This window comes from Trichogramma pretiosum, unplaced genomic scaffold (assembly GCF_000599845.2).
Source record: "Trichogramma pretiosum strain Unisexual culture from Peru unplaced genomic scaffold, Tpre_2.0 scaffold38, whole genome shotgun sequence".
In the NCBI taxonomy this organism is placed as follows: Eukaryota; Metazoa; Arthropoda; class Insecta; order Hymenoptera; family Trichogrammatidae; genus Trichogramma; species Trichogramma pretiosum.
This window is the reverse complement of record NW_019641677.1, coordinates 984,514-1,003,850: the sequence shown is the minus strand read 5'-3', so window position 1 is coordinate 1,003,850 and position 19,337 is coordinate 984,514. Positions and strand designations below refer to the sequence as shown.

At 46.8% G+C, this 19,337-nt stretch overlaps 1 protein-coding gene and 1 non-coding gene across 2 annotated transcripts; one reads left to right on the top strand and one right to left on the bottom strand.

Moving 5' to 3' along the window:
* Positions 1-3,749: 3,749 nt before the first annotated feature.
* On the top strand, positions 3,750-14,599 carry LOC106650636 (cadherin-related family member 2). Its single transcript, XM_014368774.2, has 9 exons — positions 3,750-3,760; positions 4,295-4,644; positions 5,044-5,480; positions 6,063-6,737; positions 6,811-7,335; positions 8,001-9,125; positions 11,607-11,915; positions 11,990-13,983; positions 14,072-14,599. Exons 1-9 carry the CDS (start codon positions 3,750-3,752, stop codon positions 14,295-14,297), a joined length of 5,652 nt encoding a protein of 1,883 aa, XP_014224260.1. The 3' UTR covers positions 14,298-14,599.
* Trnaw-cca lies at positions 11,436-11,507 on the bottom strand. The gene has a single exon. It is a non-coding gene; the product is annotated as a tRNA-Trp (tRNA).
* Positions 14,600-19,337: the final 4,738 nt, after the last annotated feature.

Here is a 19,337-nt window from a genome sequence, read left to right as displayed (position 1 = left end):
TCTCCACAATAACTAATACTTTGGATACACATTTGTGGTTACTTTTAATTTTGTACTCTTGACATTATATAAATCATATAACAAACGAAAGATTTTTGACACCATTGTTTGACTTATACAATTTTTTCGACTTTGTCACTTGCAGATTTACAGATAAAGGCACTCGCCATCTGGTGGTCAAAGTTGTAATTATGTAGGTTTTATTCATATATTCACAAAAATGTATTAAAATTGAAGCACTTACTTTCAACGGAAACTTTTCTATTAGCCCTTAAAACTAATCCTACTATTTTCATTTTTGCATTGAAAATATTGTATTTGGTTAATTTTCATGTATTTCTGCATATTATGAACGACATATTACTTACTCCAAAGGGGATTAATATGTAATTATTTTTGTACAACTGACTTATACTATTATGTTTACTTCGCTTCTTGCGGATACACAGACTAAGGTACTCCCCATCTAGCGGTGGAGAGTGGTTTTAATTAAGATTAAATATTCGTATACAGTTTTGGAGTAACGTAAAAAAATTTCTTTTCAGTCAAAAAGTTTAAATTCGAGTATAAACATGAAATTTTTTCTTTCATTTTTGCTTAAAAAAATGCACATCATGAGTTTTTCGAACAATCTATGTAAAAAAAAAAAATCAGTACTGATACATTGACTTTCAACGAAGGTTTCAGGTAACAGTACCTTCATAGAAATTTCGTATCGCAAAAATTTAACAGCAGACAATCGCGTATAGTCGAAAAGCTCATTGATCATGATTAACAATGTAATAACGTTACGCATTATTTCGTTACCATTATACTTTCGCGTTGTATTATCACGCGTGCACCGAAACCGGTCGAAAATCCATTGCACACGCGTAGCATATTTACACAAAGTCGAGACGGGGGGGCGTCGTTGCACAACAGCATTTGAAATTTTTCTCCGTTACACACCTCCGTATACATACACGTACGTACTATATATACACGCACCACGATATATCCGTATCTCTTGACTTTTTCGCGCTTACACACGTAGATATATACAGACGTTTGTTGGATTTATGCGTATACGCGTGCATACACACACACACGCGTGTACGTGTAATGTACGAGCATAATAAAGCCGGAGAGAAAGTCGACGAAAAGAAAAAAAAATTGCTCGAAAACAATACGTCGGGTTAGCGCGAGCCGGGCGTATTATAGGTATACATAAGCCGGAGCGTTGTGTATGTAAGCAAATTGCAGCAGCTGCTGCTGCTGCTCTCCATTGTTGAGCGCGTTGAACAACCGAGCTCTGCAACGCGTGCATCGTTGTATGCACACACAGATGCATCGAGGAGTAGAAATCGCGAGGATCGAGAAGTAGAATCGATGTATCGAAAAACGCGCTTGCGTCGCGTCTGGTAAAAATGCTCAACGTTAATAATAATAATCCGATGGACAAACGATGTCCATTTGAAACTTTTTAAAATTATGTTAAAAGTATCGAGCGCCTTATAAATGACTTGGAAATCACCGTTTCAAAACAATTCAGATAAGTTTTCCACCAGTTTATATCCGACGAATGCTACGATACTTGAAGCCTTCGTCGCTAGGTGGCGATTACCCTCATTTGTAAATCTGCAAGTGGTATAAGTTAAAACAAGATTTAATACCTGAGGTGGAAGGTATATATATAATATGTATGTCTCGCGAATGTGCCGAAACCCACACGCACGCGAGCGTGTAAAACCTCGACGACGCGCAATTGTGCTCGCGCGCGCGAAAAATTGCTTAGCGAGAAAAATCGCCGGGCGATCTTAATTTCGCCGGTACGAGGTACATATAAGTATACACGCGCTCGGTCGTTACAACGAAGCGCCGCTCGACACGATCCTGCCTGTCGAGTTATTGGAAAATTGCGCAATCGTGACTTTTCTCCCGATCACGTTCGTCCGTTTATTATATACCTACTGTACTGGCCCCGCGAGTTGTGGGCAGCTTTTCGAGAAAATATTATATGTACGGTATCGCGCGGTCGCGCGAAATCGCCCCGAGTGCAATCGAGACTCGCCGCTGCATCGAATCGAGCCTAGGAACGTGAGAGCGCGAGAAAGAGAGAGAGATAAGGACGTATATGTATGTAATATACGGGAGGGTAACGTTCTAAAATGCAGCGAAGAAAATAAAATATCACGTACACACGGAGTAAAAGTAGATTAGTTATCTACGAAAAAAAAGGAGCAGTAGAGCAGAGCGCGGACGAGAATGAAAATATAAGAATGCGAGTTCAGCCGGCCATACGTCGTCGGAGTGAAAGTGTCTGCGCCTTATTGTGCATTTCCGAGTATGTACTTTTAGTGCTCGCTCTAGGTAAGCGCGCGCATCATCGTGTGTAAACACACACACACACACACATACTCGGAAGATATAATGCCATTTGTGAGCGCATACACTTGAGCTCGCGCGCGCGAGCAATGACTGTTGTCTGTGTGTTCTATTCTATATTATTTCGCGCATGAGGAGTCGGTCGCAGTCGCGCAGTACATTTGCGTAATAACGCAGTAATATAATGGTCGAATTGGTTTTTTTTTTTGCTGAATGAATACCGGCAGCAGCTCGAGATCGATTGGATTCAATGATCTCGCGAGGAACGTTTCTATTAGTTTATACCAGAGACTTACTTTTTTGTATCTCGCTACTCGCGGTTAACTGATAGCGCCAGCGAAGGATCGAATTTTCGTCTCGAGTTTATCCCTCGTTACGAGCCGCGTGCGCTTCATAATATAACGTTGAATTCGATTCGCGACCCGCCTCATGCGATCTAGGCCAGCAGCATAGCGACGTTACTCCATCATCCGAGCGTCGTGACGAAATGTTTACGATCTTTTTCTGTTTTTCCTTCTGCTCGACTGAAAATGCGCGCGATGCATAATGGAACAATGGTATCTTCTCTCTCTCGCTCGCGAGATGCGAATTTCCCTCCCGTAATCGAGTGCGCCGCGCCGCCTGCAACACAACACGTATGCGCGCGGAGAGCTCGATGCGAGATAGGAAGCAGCTGCATATACGGAATGCCCGCGAGACGATAATTAGAAAATTTTTATACCTGAAATTGCTCGACGATTTGCGTTACCTATGCTGCAGCACAGCGCGAAATGGCAAAACAACAACAAACGACGACGACGACGACGACGACAGCGTGTACCATTTACCGTATTAAAAGGAAATTATATGATAAATGATTTCTATCTCCGAAGCGGTATTTTAATTGACGCATTAAAGCGCGAAAAAAAATTGTTCACTCGAGGTGTATTTAGAAAAGCAGCTCTCGACAGAGAGAGAGAGAGACACGTGCCTATATAGCTGCCGCGCTCGATGTGTACCCGCCTTTCTGTTCAGAGTATCAATTAGCGTATATGTTTAACGGTGGCAAACTGGATGCTTTTTTTTCATCGCTTTTATTATTGTGCTTCATCGAAGCACTGAGAAAACTCGCCTTAGGATTGTTTACGGTTACGGCTTTGCACACGCGTAATATGAAGTAATTGAAGTAGATGGAAAATAAATGGTAACAGAAGCGTCATGTACCCCTTTTCTTTTTCTTTCTGGTTGAATATTTGTCTCCTAAACTAGATTAGATATTATTATCAACGCATATGTCTTTTTTATGTACATAGGAACAAACTCCTTGTAATTATGATTTGTTTTTCCTACTAATTAAAAAAATATTACGCATCGATTGAGTCCAATGGCAATTGCAGATTGTAAACATGAAGCTGATGTGAATTTTTGAAAATATTATAAGATTAATACGTAATTTTCGCTGTGCGTCTCTTTGCCACCACGAAATTTTCCTTGAAAATAAATGAATGAATGAGTACTGGCTTATTTTTTTTTATAAGCTGCGCAAGAGATGTATGTAAGTCCAATCATAATGAAAGCATCCACCGCTAGATGGCGAGTATCTTTATCTGTAAATCTGCAAGTGACAAAGTCAACATAATTAAGTTAAATCTCGGTTTTAAACATATTCACCCCTATGTAAATGGCCACTATGAGGCTTAACAAATTTTAAACCATACAAATCTTGTTTTTATATCACAAAGAAGTGATCTAAACTTCTTGAGTAAGGATTTTTAACGTTTTAGAAATAACGGACACCCTAATAAATATGTATATTGACCTTCTATTTTTTAGAGTGATTTCTATCTCTGTTTTCTATGTAATTATTTTAACATCAGAAATTGACATCTTTTATATCATTTTATGAATTCACGAACTGCGAAACTAAAACAACGTATACGTTCTATTTCAGATACGAAATCATGCCGCGTCACAAAGAGCCACCGTCGCTGCTTTTGCTGCTACCGCTGCTGCTCCTATCATCCCGCGGCACGATTTTGCCGGCCGCCCAGGCGCAGGTGATCAATCGCGCGCCGCACTTCGTGTTCGGCGGCGACATGGCCCGCCTGGCCGTGTCCGAGAGCACACCCGTGGGGGCGCCGGTCTACACGCTCCAGGCCGAGGACCCGGAGGGCTCGCGACTCCACTACTCCATCAGCGGCGATTACTTCGGCGTGGAGCGCGAGACCGGCGTCGTGCTGCTGAGGAAGCCCCTGGATCGTGAGGTCCAGGACATCATCGAGGTCATCGTCAGCATAACGGGTAATAATGATTGTATATACAGACGACGACGACGACCAGTTTATGGCTTTTAATTGTGGCCTCTCACTAACTGCATAGCTGCGCTGTCGTATTAGGATATGTAGAAAGTTGCACGCGGCTATCCGGTCGCTGCTGCATCGCTGTATACCTTATACATACTCTGAATTTTAATAGAGCCGCGGCGCGCAAAATGAGCTATTTACTTTCTATTATTTCGTTGAATAAACGCGGCCTTTTTCGATGCAGAGGAAAGTCGCCGCTGTGTAATTTCTCTACAACGGCCGGCGGAGTTGAGTATTTAAAATATCAACGATATCGACGCGTTCCGTCATACGACGACAACAACAAAAAAAAAAATCATATAATCACACGCTTATGTATCTTCGTTCCACATTGCAGACGAGAGCGTGGCCGGCTCCGAGCCCAACACGGTGTCGCTGAGGCGCGAGATAGCCGTGCTCGACGAGAACGACAACGCCCCTGTCTATCACGGCCGGCCCTACGCCGCCCGTGTGCCCGAGAGCGCCGAGCTGGGCGAGCTTCTGCTGCCCGGGGGCAGCATCCTGGTGACGGATCGCGACGGCGGCGTCAACGCCGACGTGCGGGTCAGCTGTCTGCCGGCGGGCAGCGACGACGACGCCTGTCGCGTCTTCGACGTCGAGAGCGTCAAGCTCGCCGAGGGTCGCTACGACGTGAGAATCAGTCTGGCACGGCCGCTGGACTACGAGAGGAGAAACTCGTATCTGATTAATTTGCTGGCCGTCGACGGGGCCGGTGATCCGGCCAAGAGGCTCCAGGCCAAGGCCACCGTCGCGGTGGACGTACTCGACGTACAGGTGAGTACTTGAATGACCATTTAAAATGTTTTAATATAAATTACCATTGATTAATTTGTACTTAAAGATTTTTCAATTACATTTATGTTATAAAAATATAAAGCGCTTTTTAAATGACCTGAAAATTCGATTGTTTTTCAAAAAATGTATACCAATTCTAAAGTATATTTGTTATACGATAATGCAACTTGAAGCTTTCAACGCTAGATGGCGACGTACCGTTGTAAATAAAATTATAAAATATTATCGTAGCTATGTAATATATATTGAAGCCAATAAACATACTATTCAAGTATTAGTTTAAAAGTGTTAAAGTAAACTTAGTTGTATAAGACGATGGTAAATATCCTTTTTCTGTAACGTAATGTTCTGCGTTAGATTGAATCAATAAATTTCAATCAGTTCCCAACCACTTTGCATATACAATAATACTTTAAGCCTCTTACCGCTAGGTGGCGAGTGCCTTCATTTCAGTAATTCCGCAAGTGTCTAAGTAAAACTTATGGTATAAGTAGAAGCATGATTTTGAAAATTTCTTTTCGTCCACCTTTTCTTGGGATTGCATTATGTTCTTGTCAATAGGATCAACCGCCTACCTTCGTCAACGCCCCCTACAGCGTGGCCCTGGCCGAGAACAGTCCAGCCGGCCTGACGGTGCTCACGATCAAGGCACGGGACGGCGACACGGGCGACCCTCGGCCCGTCTGGCTCGGCATCGAGAACGAGGTCGGGGGCTACTTCGAGCTCGAGCTCGTCGAGCACGGCGACGTCACCCACGGCCACCTCGTCACCACCAACGTCTCGCTGGATCGCGAGGACGAGGCCATACTGCAGAACGGCGGCGTCTACGGCTTCGAGATACGAGCCACGGAGCTCCTGGACGGCGAGCTGACCGACGATCAGGCCCTGGCCCAGGTGACCCTCGTGGTGACGGACGTGGACGACATGGTGCCGAGCTTCAACGAGGACCGCTTCTTGGTGGCGGTCTCGGAGGACATCGGCACGGACACGCCGCTGCCCGGCTTGAACATGTTCGTGCAGGACGACGACGTGGGCGACAACGCCAGGTACAGGCTGGCGCTGAGGGACGCGCCGAGATATCACGGCGTCAGTCGGGCGTTCGACATAAGCCCCGAGGAGGGACAGGGACGCACCCCGGTGGTCATCAGGACCCTGGATCCGAGAGTTTTGGACTACGATGTGCCGGGCGATAAGCAGCTGGAGTTTCAAGTGGTCGCTCTGGTCAACGGTCAAGTGGTAAGCGTCGAAGCCTCGAGCGAGGCAACAGGGTGAATAATTCAACTGACCTTCTTTTCTTTCTCCGAAACAGGTCTCGTTTTCCACGGTGCACATACAACTGCTGGACGCCAACGATCACAGTCCCGACTTCTCCCAGCAGCTCTACCACCTGACCGTGCCCGAGGACGCCGAGGTCGGCCTGAAATTCGGCGACGTACGCGCGCGCGACCTCGACAGCGGCGCCTTCGGCCAGCTCGCCTACGTGCTGCGCGGCTTCGGCGTCGAGAAGTTTCGCACGGATCCGCGCTCGGGCGGCCTCTTCGTCGCCCAGAGCCTCGACTACGAGGACCAGAAGTCGTACTCGCTGACCCTGGAGGCCAGGGACGGCGGCGAGCGAGTCAGCACCGTCAGTCTGCTGGTCGAGGTCGAGGACGTAAACGACAACGAGCCCCGCTTCGAGACGAGCGAGTACACGAGGATTGTGCGCGAGGCCGCTACGAGCTTCGATCCGCAGATGTTCGTGCGGGCGAGCGACGCCGATGGGCCAGCTCAAGGTGATGGAAGGATCACCTACTCGATTAGCCAGCACAACAGCATGAACGACAACGTGTTCAAGGTATTGCGAGATTTTCGAAGTGACTTGGAGAGAGTATCGCGTTGAAAAATAATCTGTAGGGGACGTTACCATAGCAATTGGTTAAAATTTTCTCCAGTGGATAAACCTCTGAAAAATTGGCATTTCCTTTTTTTACTGTTTTGGAATAAGTTTTTTTTGTAAAATTAAAAAAAAAAGCCAATTTAAGGGAAAATCTACTCCATAAAAAAATTTGGGATGATTTGTCAGCTTTTTAGAGGTTTATTCTGTAGAGAACGATTAAAAAGAGATATGAAACATAAAGATCGAACATATAGTTTTCTCTCAATATTTGGCCCAAGTTGAATGAAAGTGGTTTTGAGAAAAATACGCCTTCAAAATTGCGTTTTAATCGACCGTAACTTTTTTATTTTATGAATTTCGTTCTAAACTTTTAACAGAGTATTTTTATGATGTTATAAAATGTGTTTACGAAAACTTCGAAAAAAGTGTATGAAATAGCAATCCCACATAAAACCAGCAATCGCCGCTAGATGGCGAGTGCCTTTATTTGTAAATCCGCAAGTGGTAAAGTTAAAATAATTGCATAAATTGAAAAACGGGTTTCAAAAAATTAACCTATGTCACCATGGTTCATAATTTTCTCAATAGTATCGTTACAACGTTTGATTCGATCTCTATTACAGATACAACCCGACACAGGCGAGCTCGTACTCACGGGCTCGGCTCGCTCGACCGACACCGAGCGCGGCATCTACGAGCTCGTGGTCCGCGCCACGGATCACGGCTCGCCGCCCAAGTTCGCCGAGGCACGGGTCTACATTCGAGTGGGGGTGCCGGGCAATCAGAAGCCCGTCTTTCGCGGCAACTACAAGTCCAGCCAGCCCGGGCCGAACGTCTATCGGGCCAAGATTCCGGAGAACGCCGCAGCGGGCACGGAGATCATACGCGTCCAGGCCAACGATCCGGACGGCCGTGACAATCTGCTGCGCTACCGCATCCACTCGGGCGCCCGCGACAATTTCGCCATGGATCCGCGCTCGGGCGTGATGACCGTGGCGCCGGAGGCTCGGCTGGACCTGGAGTCGGGTGGGTCCAGGTACGAGGTGATAGTGCACGCGGTGGACTCGGGCGAGCCGATCCGCGAGACGGCCACCACCACGGTGACGGTCGACGTGCTGGACGTGAACAACAAGCCGCCGGCCTTCGAGCAATCGTCGTACACGGCTTACGTGTCGGAGCGGGCCAAGGTCGGCGAGAGGCTGATCGAGGTACGGGCCGTGGATCCGGACAGCGACGCCGAGATCGAGTACTCGATCGTCGAGCCGTACCGAGCCCTCGACAAGACCGGCGCCACGGTGCAGGAGTCCTTCTACGATCATCGCGGACTGTTCCGCGTCAACAAGACCACGGGCACGGTGAGCATAGCCAAGCCGTTGAACTACCAGAAGGCGGCGGTGATCATCATGACCCTGGAGGCGCGCGATCTCAACGCCGCCGTGGACAAGGACCGACAGCTGGCCCGGGTGGAGCTGTCCGTCTTCGTGCAGGCCTTCAGCGACGACAATCCGACCTTCACGAATCAGGGCTGGTCGGCCAACAATCCCTGGATCCGGCTGACGATACCCGAGGAGCAGCCGCTGGGCACTACCCTGCTGATGCTGCAGGCCAAGGAGCCGCAGACCGGCTACGCCGTGCAGAGATTCGAGATGGTCCGGGGCGAGAACGACGAGGCTTACTTCAACGTGGGCGTCAACAGCGGCAACGTCGTTCTCAGCAAGCGGCTGGATTACGAGAGCTTGAAGGATAACGTAAGGAAATAGTTTTCAAAAAAAAGGAGTGATACGGGCAGAATTTGTTTTATTTTGCTTTTTTTGTTCAAAACTAAAAAATTGTTGAGATGACGTTGGAGGAACGTATGATATTATTGTAAATGAACAATTTTAGTAAATTAAATTTATTATTCGTTCTCAAAGTCGTAGTGCGTGAATGATGCACCGAATCGATTATATGTTGTCTTTAAGATTGCTCTTCGTTATCGCCGTCGTGCTCAGTCAATAATTTTATGCGACGATTTAACGTGCCTACTGAGACTTGATTTTCGTAAAAATATCTTTCCGCAAACTTTACATTCATGGGTAATATCATTATGCACGCCATCCATGTGCTTTTTGAGAGTATCCTTAAATGAAAATGTCTTTCCACATATTTTGCATATAGGTGCCATACCATTATGCATCGCATCTATGTGTATTTTGAGATAACATTTTTGTCTGAATGTCTTTCCACACATACCACACGCATGTCTAACACCATTATGTACTGAATCGATGTGAATCTTAAGTTTATTCTTCGTTTGAAATTTCTTTCCGCATATTTCGCAAGTAGGTGCCATACCATTATGCATCGCATCGATGTGAATTTTGAGAGAACCTTTTTGTGTGAATATCTTTCCACATACACCACAAGCATGTTTAACGCCATTATGTCCATCGATATGCCTCTTGAGATCTCCTTTTTGTATGAATGTCTTTTCACATATTTCGCATTTAGGTGCCATACCATTATGCATCGCATCGATGTGCATTTTGAGCTTTTCTTTTTGTGTGAATGTCTTTCCACATATACCACACTCATGTTTAATACCATCATGTACTGATTCAATGTGAATCTTGAGTTTAGTCTTTGTTTGAAATATCTTTCCGCATATTTCGCATGTTGGTGCCATACCATTATGCATCGCATCGATGTGAATTTTGAGAGTAACTTTGTGTTTGAATGTCTTTCCACATGTAACACATGTATGTTTGACGTCATTATGAACTGCATCGATGTGGATTTTGAGTACTCCTTTTTGTGTGAATGTCTTCCCACATGTAACGCAAGTATGCTTGATACCATTATGAACTGCACCGATGTGGACCTTGAGTGAAGTCTCAGTTGAGAATGTCTTTCTGCATATTTTGCATGTTGGTACCATACCATTATGAATCGCATCGATGTGAATTTTGAGATTACATTTTTTTGCAAATTTTTTACCACATATTTTACATGGGTGTTTTCCACTATTGTGCACCGCATCGATGTATGTCTTGACATGACTTTTTTGGTAAAATGACTTGCTGCATATTTTATCTGTAAGGTTTATATCATTATGCACTATACTCATTTTATTTTTGATTTCATGCTTATTGTTCAACTTTTTTGTAATTTTTTTATTTTTACCTCGCTTATTGAGTTCACAGTCGATATTCAATTTCAATTCACCCGTAAAGTCACCAACAGATTCTTGTTTCACTTCATCTGCGGGTTCTTTTTTAATTATGTGTAAAGTATTATGACCATCGCTATCTCTTAAATTTGGCAAGTGATTTGGATCGTCAATTGTCTTAATTTCCAATAAATTAAGGTCGATCTTTACGTCTTTACATTCGAATTCTGCTTCGACGTCGTCATCAAGTTCACTGTCATGATTTTCTTGATATTTTTGAGTCATGCGGGACTGTAATATAACTTAAGTTATATGGAAATTTTTATAAAAAACAACTATAAATAACGGTCCATTCTTACCGGATTTCTCTGGGGCTGAATTTCTTCTTTGAATTTGGTAAATTGAAAATTGTTAACATCGTGTGTCCTGGACATAGACTCATAATCATCATTTTCAATTGGTTCCTCCTTCACTCTGAAATATTTACACAAAGATTAAAAATTGTGTTACAATATTTTTATACTTGCATCGTTAAGACATAAAAATTACCTAACGGCGTAGTTGAATGTGCCACTCGAATTCATCTTTCACGATTAGAGTTTCGGTTACGACTGAACATCATCCGTTGATTTTACGCGTCAAACTAGCTTGCCTAAATACAATTAAGATAATGTTTACAAATCGTGTTATGAGACCCATTTAAAATAACGTAAACAAGGCAAAATTGCGCGATTATATTACATCATTAAATTATTTATCTTGTAATTAATAGAAAATATTTTTCGATAAATGATACATTTATTATAAAAATTAGAAATAAAAAAATGATGCCCAAAACACACTGAGAATGTACATCAAAGATCTCAAGACCAGTCTGAAAAAGTAAAAAAAAATTCAAAAAGTTATCTTTTGACCCCGACGTGATTTGAACACGCAACCTTCTGATCTGGAGTCAGACGCGCTACCGTTGCGCCACGGAGTCTTGTTATTGTGATCGATCGAAAGAACTTAGAAACTCATTCGGTAGCTAGCACTCGTAAGGATGACTTTCATAAAATTTAAACTCGATCGTGATACGCAGGTGATCCGCTTCAAAGTGCGAGCGCTGACTCGGGACTTCGACATCACCCAGCGCATGTCCGAGGCCAACATCGAGGTCACCGTGGAGGACGTCAACGACAACGGGCCCGAGTTCGCCCAGCCCAATTACAAAGTCAGCGTGATGGAGTCCGACAGGCCGCCCAAGGTCGTGCTGACGGTCAAGGCCACGGATCTCGACAGCGCCAACACCGAGGTGGAGCTCAAGCGCGGCTACGGCGTCGTCGGCTACTCGCTGACGGGCGAGAACGCCAATCTCTTCGAGATCGATCCCGTCAGTGGCACCATACGCGTGAGTATTCGAGTCAATTATTTTTCAACGCTAAAAATCAATGATATAATTGATGTATCTTTTTTTTTCATCAGATCGCGCCCAACGTGACGCTGGACCGCGAGCGACAGTCCGTGCTCAAGATGCAGGCGATCGCCCAGGACATGCCCCAGGGCGGGGCCAATCGCCGAGCGGCCCAGGCCTCGATCACCGTCGACGTTCTCGACGTCAACGACAACGCGCCGGCCTTCGCCCAGGAGTCCTACACCTCGGTGGTGCCGGAGAACGCGGCGCCCGGGGTCAGCATCGTCAACGTCACGGCCCAGGATCCGGACGAGGCTGGGGGCGGCACCATCCACTACGAGATCATCGACGAGGGCGAGGCGAGCGGTCTCGTCCGCATAAATCACACCACGGGCGAGATCCGATCGACGAGGGCGCTGACGGGCAAGGGTCGCACCGAGCCCTACGCCATGCGGGTCCGCGCCCAGGATCAGGGCGAGCCGGCGCTCTACGCCGACGTGCCGCTGATCCTGTACATCGGCGACGTGGTGAGCAACGACGGCGTGCCGCTGTTCGTGCGCCCGGGCCTCGACGAGATCGCCCACGTCTCGGAGAACTCGTCGATCGGCAGTCCGGTGTTTCAGGTACTGGCCACCGATCCGGACGACCCGCAGCTGCCCAACGGCAAGATCGTCTACAAGTTCCTGGAGGACGGCGATTTCGGTGGCGGTGGTGGCGGTGGCGGTGACTCGGCGGCCTTCCACATAGATCCGCGCACCGGCCTGATCACCAGCCGAGTGCCGCTCGATCGCGAGGAGAAGGAGAACTACACGCTGATCCTCGTGGCGCAGGATCTCGGCGAGCCACCCCAGCAGGCGACGAGGGTGCTGCAGGTCCGAGTGCTCGACATCGACGATCACAAGCCGCACTTCAAGCGTCAGGTGTACAGTCCGCCGCTGGAGTTCAGCGTCAAGGAGGAGACGCCGATCGGCACCAAGATCGGTATAGTCCAGGCGATCGACGAGGACATCGGCGAGAACAGCCTGATCGACTACGCGATAAGTCACGGCAACGAGGCCGGATTCTTCGCCATCGAGCGGCTGGCCAACAACAGCGGCTTGATCAAGTCGACGAAACGTCTGGATCGCGAGACCAGCGAGAAGCACCTGCTGACGATCCGATGCTTCAAGTACACGGGCAAGCAGCAGGACTTCATACCCAAGCCGTACAATCCTCAGGAGCCGGCGGAGAGGCAGGTACTGGTGCGGATAATCGACATCGACGACAACAGGCCGCGCTTCGACAAGGACAACGTGACGATCGGCGTGAGACTGAACGTGCCGATCGACACGAGCCTCGTCACTCTGGAGGCGCACGACGTCGACGTCGACGCCCTGCCGATCAACTACATCATGGGCGACACGGCCTTCGTGGCCCTCAACGAGCATCACGCCAACCCGAACAAGCCCAAGCGCACCTCGGTGGGGACGGCGGGTCAGTCGCCGCCACTGGCACTGAACCCGGTGACCGGTGAGGTGCGCACCACCAAGAGCCTCGTGGCCTACGCCGACGGCTATCTCGAGGTGCCCATCTTAGCCAACAACTCGCTGGTACCTGGACGCGAGACCAACGTGACTCTGAGGGTGTTTCTGCTGCGCGACCGGGACATGCTCAAGTTCGTGTTCAGTCGGCCGCCGACCGAAGTACGCGAACGTCTCGAGGCGTTCGAGCGCGAGGTGCGCGAGGCCCTGCTGCTGCCCCAGGTCCAGGTGAACGTCTACGACACGCAGTTCTACGCCAAGGAGGACAGCTCGCTGGACTTCTCCGCCACGAGCTCGTGCTTCCAGATGGTCGGGGGCAGGGAGGCCTTCGGGCTGGCGGAGATGAGACAGCTGCTGCTGGATCCGGACAATCGCAGGCTGAAGGACGTGTACGAGAGGTATCACGTGGACGGCATACAGAATTGCGCGGTGACGTTCGCCCGGACGGACGCGTCGGCGACTCAGCTGTGGGTACTCGCGATAGCGGTGCTGGTCGGATTCGCCACGGTGACGGCCAGCTGCACGATTTGCTGCATGCACTCCAAGTAAGAAGTGTAGTCTGAATCATTTTTTTTTTTATAAATATTCGATAAAAAAAAACATTCTAACGTCGCGTCCTTTTTTTTATTGCAGATTCAAGAGGCGCGCGAGGCACGCGAGGCTGCGCGAGAACTCGCGGCCGACCCTGAGCTACATCTCGTCGGGACCGGCGCTGATGAGCGCGGGCTCGCACGCGAGCCTCGGCGGGCCGCCCTGCGTGACCCCGGGCCCGGCGATGCTCATCGGCAGCCATCATCACGAGGGCCCCTACGAGTGGGGCAACACGATCTACCACCCGAGCACCCTGTCGAGGCCATGACATTTGTACTACGAGTACGTGTTGTATTGAAGGAGAGGATTTTCAATGACAATTTTATACTTGTACCGTGTGCCAACTTTTTGCTGTATAGACGCGAGTAACTGCTATTCGCTTAAAGTATAAATATAGTATATATAGACTGCAGGCGAGCGACTGGCATGGGGAGAGAGAGAGAGAGAGAGAGAGAGAGAAATGGTGCTAGTTATGAGCTATTTAAAGTTAACTAAGTTCGAGTATATGAATAAGTTTTTTTTTTTAAATGTAACGTCGGTGTTTTGCGCCATGACGTAGCGTGGAATAGAAAAATATGCGTGTGGTAAAGGCACCTACCGTGTTGAAAGAAAAACATTAAATTTAATACAGATTCGATGTTAAATCGAACTAACCGATTTCAAATTTTATTTAAGATACTTTTACATGAAATCTTAGTTTGAAATTAAGTTATCAGTATTTCTCTTTCCATGAACTGCACAAAAAGTGCATGCAAATGTAATTAGGTACATTACTTTTCAATGCAAAAAATAATCGAAAAAATCCAATTCCTCTGGTAAATTTGAAAATTTTTATCGAAAATTAATGATTTAATAATGATTAGATACTTTCAAAATTTTGTGGCGCTAGATGGCCTGTGCCTTCATTTGTAAATCTGCAAGTGAGAAAGTCAAAATATTTTTACAAAAAACAATGAATTTTATATTCCTTATAGTCAAGAATGTATTCACTTTGAATACGATAGCACCGCTTTAAGTCTCCACCACTAGATGGCGTGTACTTTTATCTATAAATAAAGTGAAAAGAATTGCATATAAGTTAAATCACGAGTATGCAGAGCTGTTGTTATCTTTTTTAGAGTCATATGTGCTAGGTGTCTCCTACGCGCAGATTTTGCTATCCCCATGCTATACGTCACCATATTATTATGTAATATATAAAATATTTAATTTACATGATAAATTTGTTTTTATGTACGTTGTATCATAGTAAATTTTTATCTGTAAAAATGTATCGCTCGAGTCTCTCGGCGATGAAAAGTTTTTCAATCAAAACGTTATTATCGTGTACCAACATATAATTCCTGTAGTCCGATAGGTTAAATTTTGTCTACGGTGTCGTCTTTTCAATACGTTGTGACAGTCTACTTATTATTCTTAACTATTAAAAACTCGAATAAAATCGAAAATGTTGAACGCGATGTGCTGCGAGTCGAACGAGTGCGTGTGTATTGCGAGCGAGTGTGTTTGTATATCGTAAGTACTGAAATTATATCTAATCATGTTACTAGGTAGCGCAATCAATTATATATTTTTCAATTAACAGATAGCCCGTTAAGAAATTATTTTATTTTCATTATTATCGTTCGAGTGTAAAGTACGATACGCATGTAGAATTACAAATGTATAAATCAATTTTTTTTAATGTAAAGCTTTTATACAACGATTAATATGTAAATTTTTTTATGTTCGTAATAAATATAAACAATATAATGAAGTAAGCATAATGGTTGATTATTTTCAAGATACTTTTCAAAATCTTATTGTTTGCTATCTTCATGAATTAACAATTAGATTTACTTATCTATAGTTTATTTAAAAATAACAGCTGTCAATCGATATCTTTCACGATCATCCAACAAAATTTCAAATTCGAATCCGGTCATAATACTGCATTAAATATCTACAACTCTGATTCTATTTTGTCAAGTAAAATTGTAATTTTTGATTTCAATCAGTCAGTCGCAACAACGCTATCGGCGAATTGTTGAAATCCCTCGTACGTGTCCAAGTCCTCGAGCCTGGCGATCTTTTCGCTCTTCTTGACGATCGGCTCGGCGCTCGTCGTCGTCGACGACGTATTAGGGTTTCCGGAGGTAGTAGCCATCGTCGCGAGCTCCATCGTGGTCGACGTCGTCTTCATCGTCGTTGTGGTCTCGGCAAGGACGACGTGAACAGGACCAGCAGCAGTAGCAGCTTTGGCGGTGGTCGTCGTCGTCGATGCTTCGATCGGTGGTCTTCTCGCCTCCACGTCGATGATTCTGTTGGTAAAGTTCTTGATCGTGTCCATCTCCTCCTTGGACAGGGACGTCTCGTCGTAGCGCTTGTGATGATTGTCGACGACGATTCCGCCGTTGAGTCTCTTGTCTGTTCTCGATTCGTCGTTGTCGTCGTAGTCGATCGTCGTCGACTGGAGCTGTTTCGTCAGCTCTTGAAAGGGCACGATCATGCGCTCGAGCAGGCGCTCCTTCTCGCCGGAACGCAGCGACTCGGCGCGATCGATGACTTCGTTTCTGCAATTATTATTACATTACACGCGCACATAGACATTTTTCACGCGGTATTTTTACGACTATATCTCCTTCGTTATATACAATAGCTATAAAAAATAATAAAATATTGCGGTAATATTTGAATATCAGCGCGAGCCACTTGGCGCGCGACACACCTTCGCTCGTATACGTATTATTATAGAGCCGCGAGCGAACGAGACATCGTGTGGTTTTGCAAAATTTTTCGTAGCCCGCGGGCATTTTTCAGAGATGCAGAGAACACGCGAGGCACTGAAACTATGAGAATCTCACTCGAAAACGACCTTTTTTTTTTCTCTCTCTCGGGCAAGTATATATACCGACCATCTCTAACGCGTTACATCATTTTACGTGATAGCATTACGAGGACATGTAGCAGCGACAGATGGTCGCAATTTTTTTCTCTCTCTCGATCATAATAAATGCAAAAATGCTCGCGACGCGCGTCTCGTCGGTGTCGGTCTCACGACTCTGGCATCTCCTCTCATTCTTTCATCGAATCTTTTCAAGCTATTTGTCATTTATAAAATAAAAAAAAAAAAGAGAGGAAAAAAAGTCACGTCGACTCACCTGCTGTACTTGCCCTTGCGCTTCGGATAGAGATTCAGGTGCAGTATCATCTGGTGCTTCTCGTCGTTGTCGTGGCCGCTGTAGGGCGGCGCGCTGACCGTCGGCACGAATACACTGGACGCCGCCATCTGTAGCTGCTGCTGCTCCTTGGGACGTCTCGGCCGGGGCGATCTCGTGTCGAACTCGTCGGCCACGCCCTTGAACCTCGGCATCGACGTCTTTCTCGACGTCTCGGTACTGGGCCCGTTATAATTGTTATTATTTTTATTATTATTATTATTATTATTATTGTCGTCTGTAATGGGATAAATGTCGAGCATGACGCTGAAGGGTTTGGGCTTTGGGCGTCTCTTTCCGTAATTCGTGCCGTACGAGCCTAAGCTGTCGAGTTGACTCTCGCTCGAGTACGATTGTTGTTGATGCTGATGCTGATGATGATGATGATGCCTCGTCGAATGCTTGGACGAGTGAGGACGCCGATGATGCTGTTGCGACTGTGGCTGTGATTGTTGCTGTTGCTGCTGATCGTAAAAGTACGGATTGTAACGCTGAACGCCGTAGGGCGAGAATCTGTTTGGGTATAAAAAGTTTAAACCCCATATAGTTTTCCGTCGCTGCGCATCGAGCGGATAAGCCCGCGCTCATATGATATATTCAACGTTTACGTACATAATATATCTACATTGTAATTGGCTTATTGAGGCAATGGATTAGGCGCGCCAATTTGCATCGTGTGCACAGTAGGTGTGTCAGTCGGGAGTCGGGTATTTGATTTTATAATCGCACCTGAGATTTGTGGCGGCCAGCAGATTCACGTCGGCCGGATGCTTGGGCTTGTAATGATACAGGGGATCACCTCCACCTCCGTTGTTGTTGTTGTTGAATGCGATCGCGTAGGGCGACGGGGCGCTCTGCTCGTCCGACAGTTCGTCGCCGGCCGTATAAAAGCCGTCATCCCCATCGGGGTCCTCTGCCGAGGAGACGGGACCGGCGTCGAATTTTTTCGGGCTCACGTAGTAGCCAGTGAACTTGAGGCCGCGATCGTTGGTCAGGTACTTGACGATGTCTTGGATGCTGCGCGACGAGTGCGGATAGCGGTACTGCGAGAGCTGCGGATACTTTTGCTGGCGCTTGAACGAGGCCGGGGCCGGGCCCTTGAGCTCGAAGCGAAACGGTGCTCCGTTGCTGGAAGATTGGCTCTTGTCCTCGGCGGCGGCGGCGGAGGCGGAAGAAGCTGCTGGTACGTTATTGTTGTTGTTGTTGTTGTTGTTGTTGTTTTGATGACTCGTCTCGGATTCGGGAAGTCTCAAGCGGCTGATGTTTACGTTAGATCATTAGAGATAATTACTAGTCTGTCTCGGTTTATTTCATGATAATGAGTACTCACCTGACGCGATAGATCATCGCGTGATTGTCGATGATCTGCTGCTCGTTTCTCGCGTTCTCGCTTTCGTCCGTTTCCTGGCTCTTGTGCTCCGGCCGCAGCGACTGCCTCTGCTGCTGCTCCCGTTGATCGTTGATCTTTCCCCCGACCCCGAGCAGGCTCTCCCTCAGCTTGAAATTTTCCAGATTCTGCATGCGCGCCTCGGGCTCGTCGACGATCATGCGGTGCATTCGCTGCATGATCTCGCCGCTCGCCGAGGCCTCCTCCTCGCGCCCGGGCTCGTCGTTCTCCACCGCGTCTCCGTCGCCGGCCTCGAACTTGTAGTCGGAGTTGCGGACGTCGTCGGCCCTGTCCTCGATCACGTCGGGATTGCCGCCGACGTTCGAGAACGCGGAGCTGCTAGCGTTGGACTGCGTCGACGTCAGAGATCTTCTATTGAAGCCGGCCGAGGTGGGCGGCGGCTTGCGCAGGCTGTTTTGCAGGATGTAGATGTGCTTCGTCTCCTGGCTGACTTTGCTGCTGATCGCCGCGCTCGACGCGAAGTCGTACAGAAAGATGCCGATCTGCGCAAACTTTGTAGTTGTATGAAATTTTGCGGATCGATTGGCCGTAAAGTTTATGTAATACGCGTTGGAGTCGATTACCGATTAATTTATACCCCGCGAAGAGTCCGAGTTCCTATCGACCTTACATATTCATTATATAAAATTCGGGCAAAAGACTATTTAAAGCACACTTTCTGTTAGTATGTTTGAAACATTTTCATACATTTGAAATGTAAAAA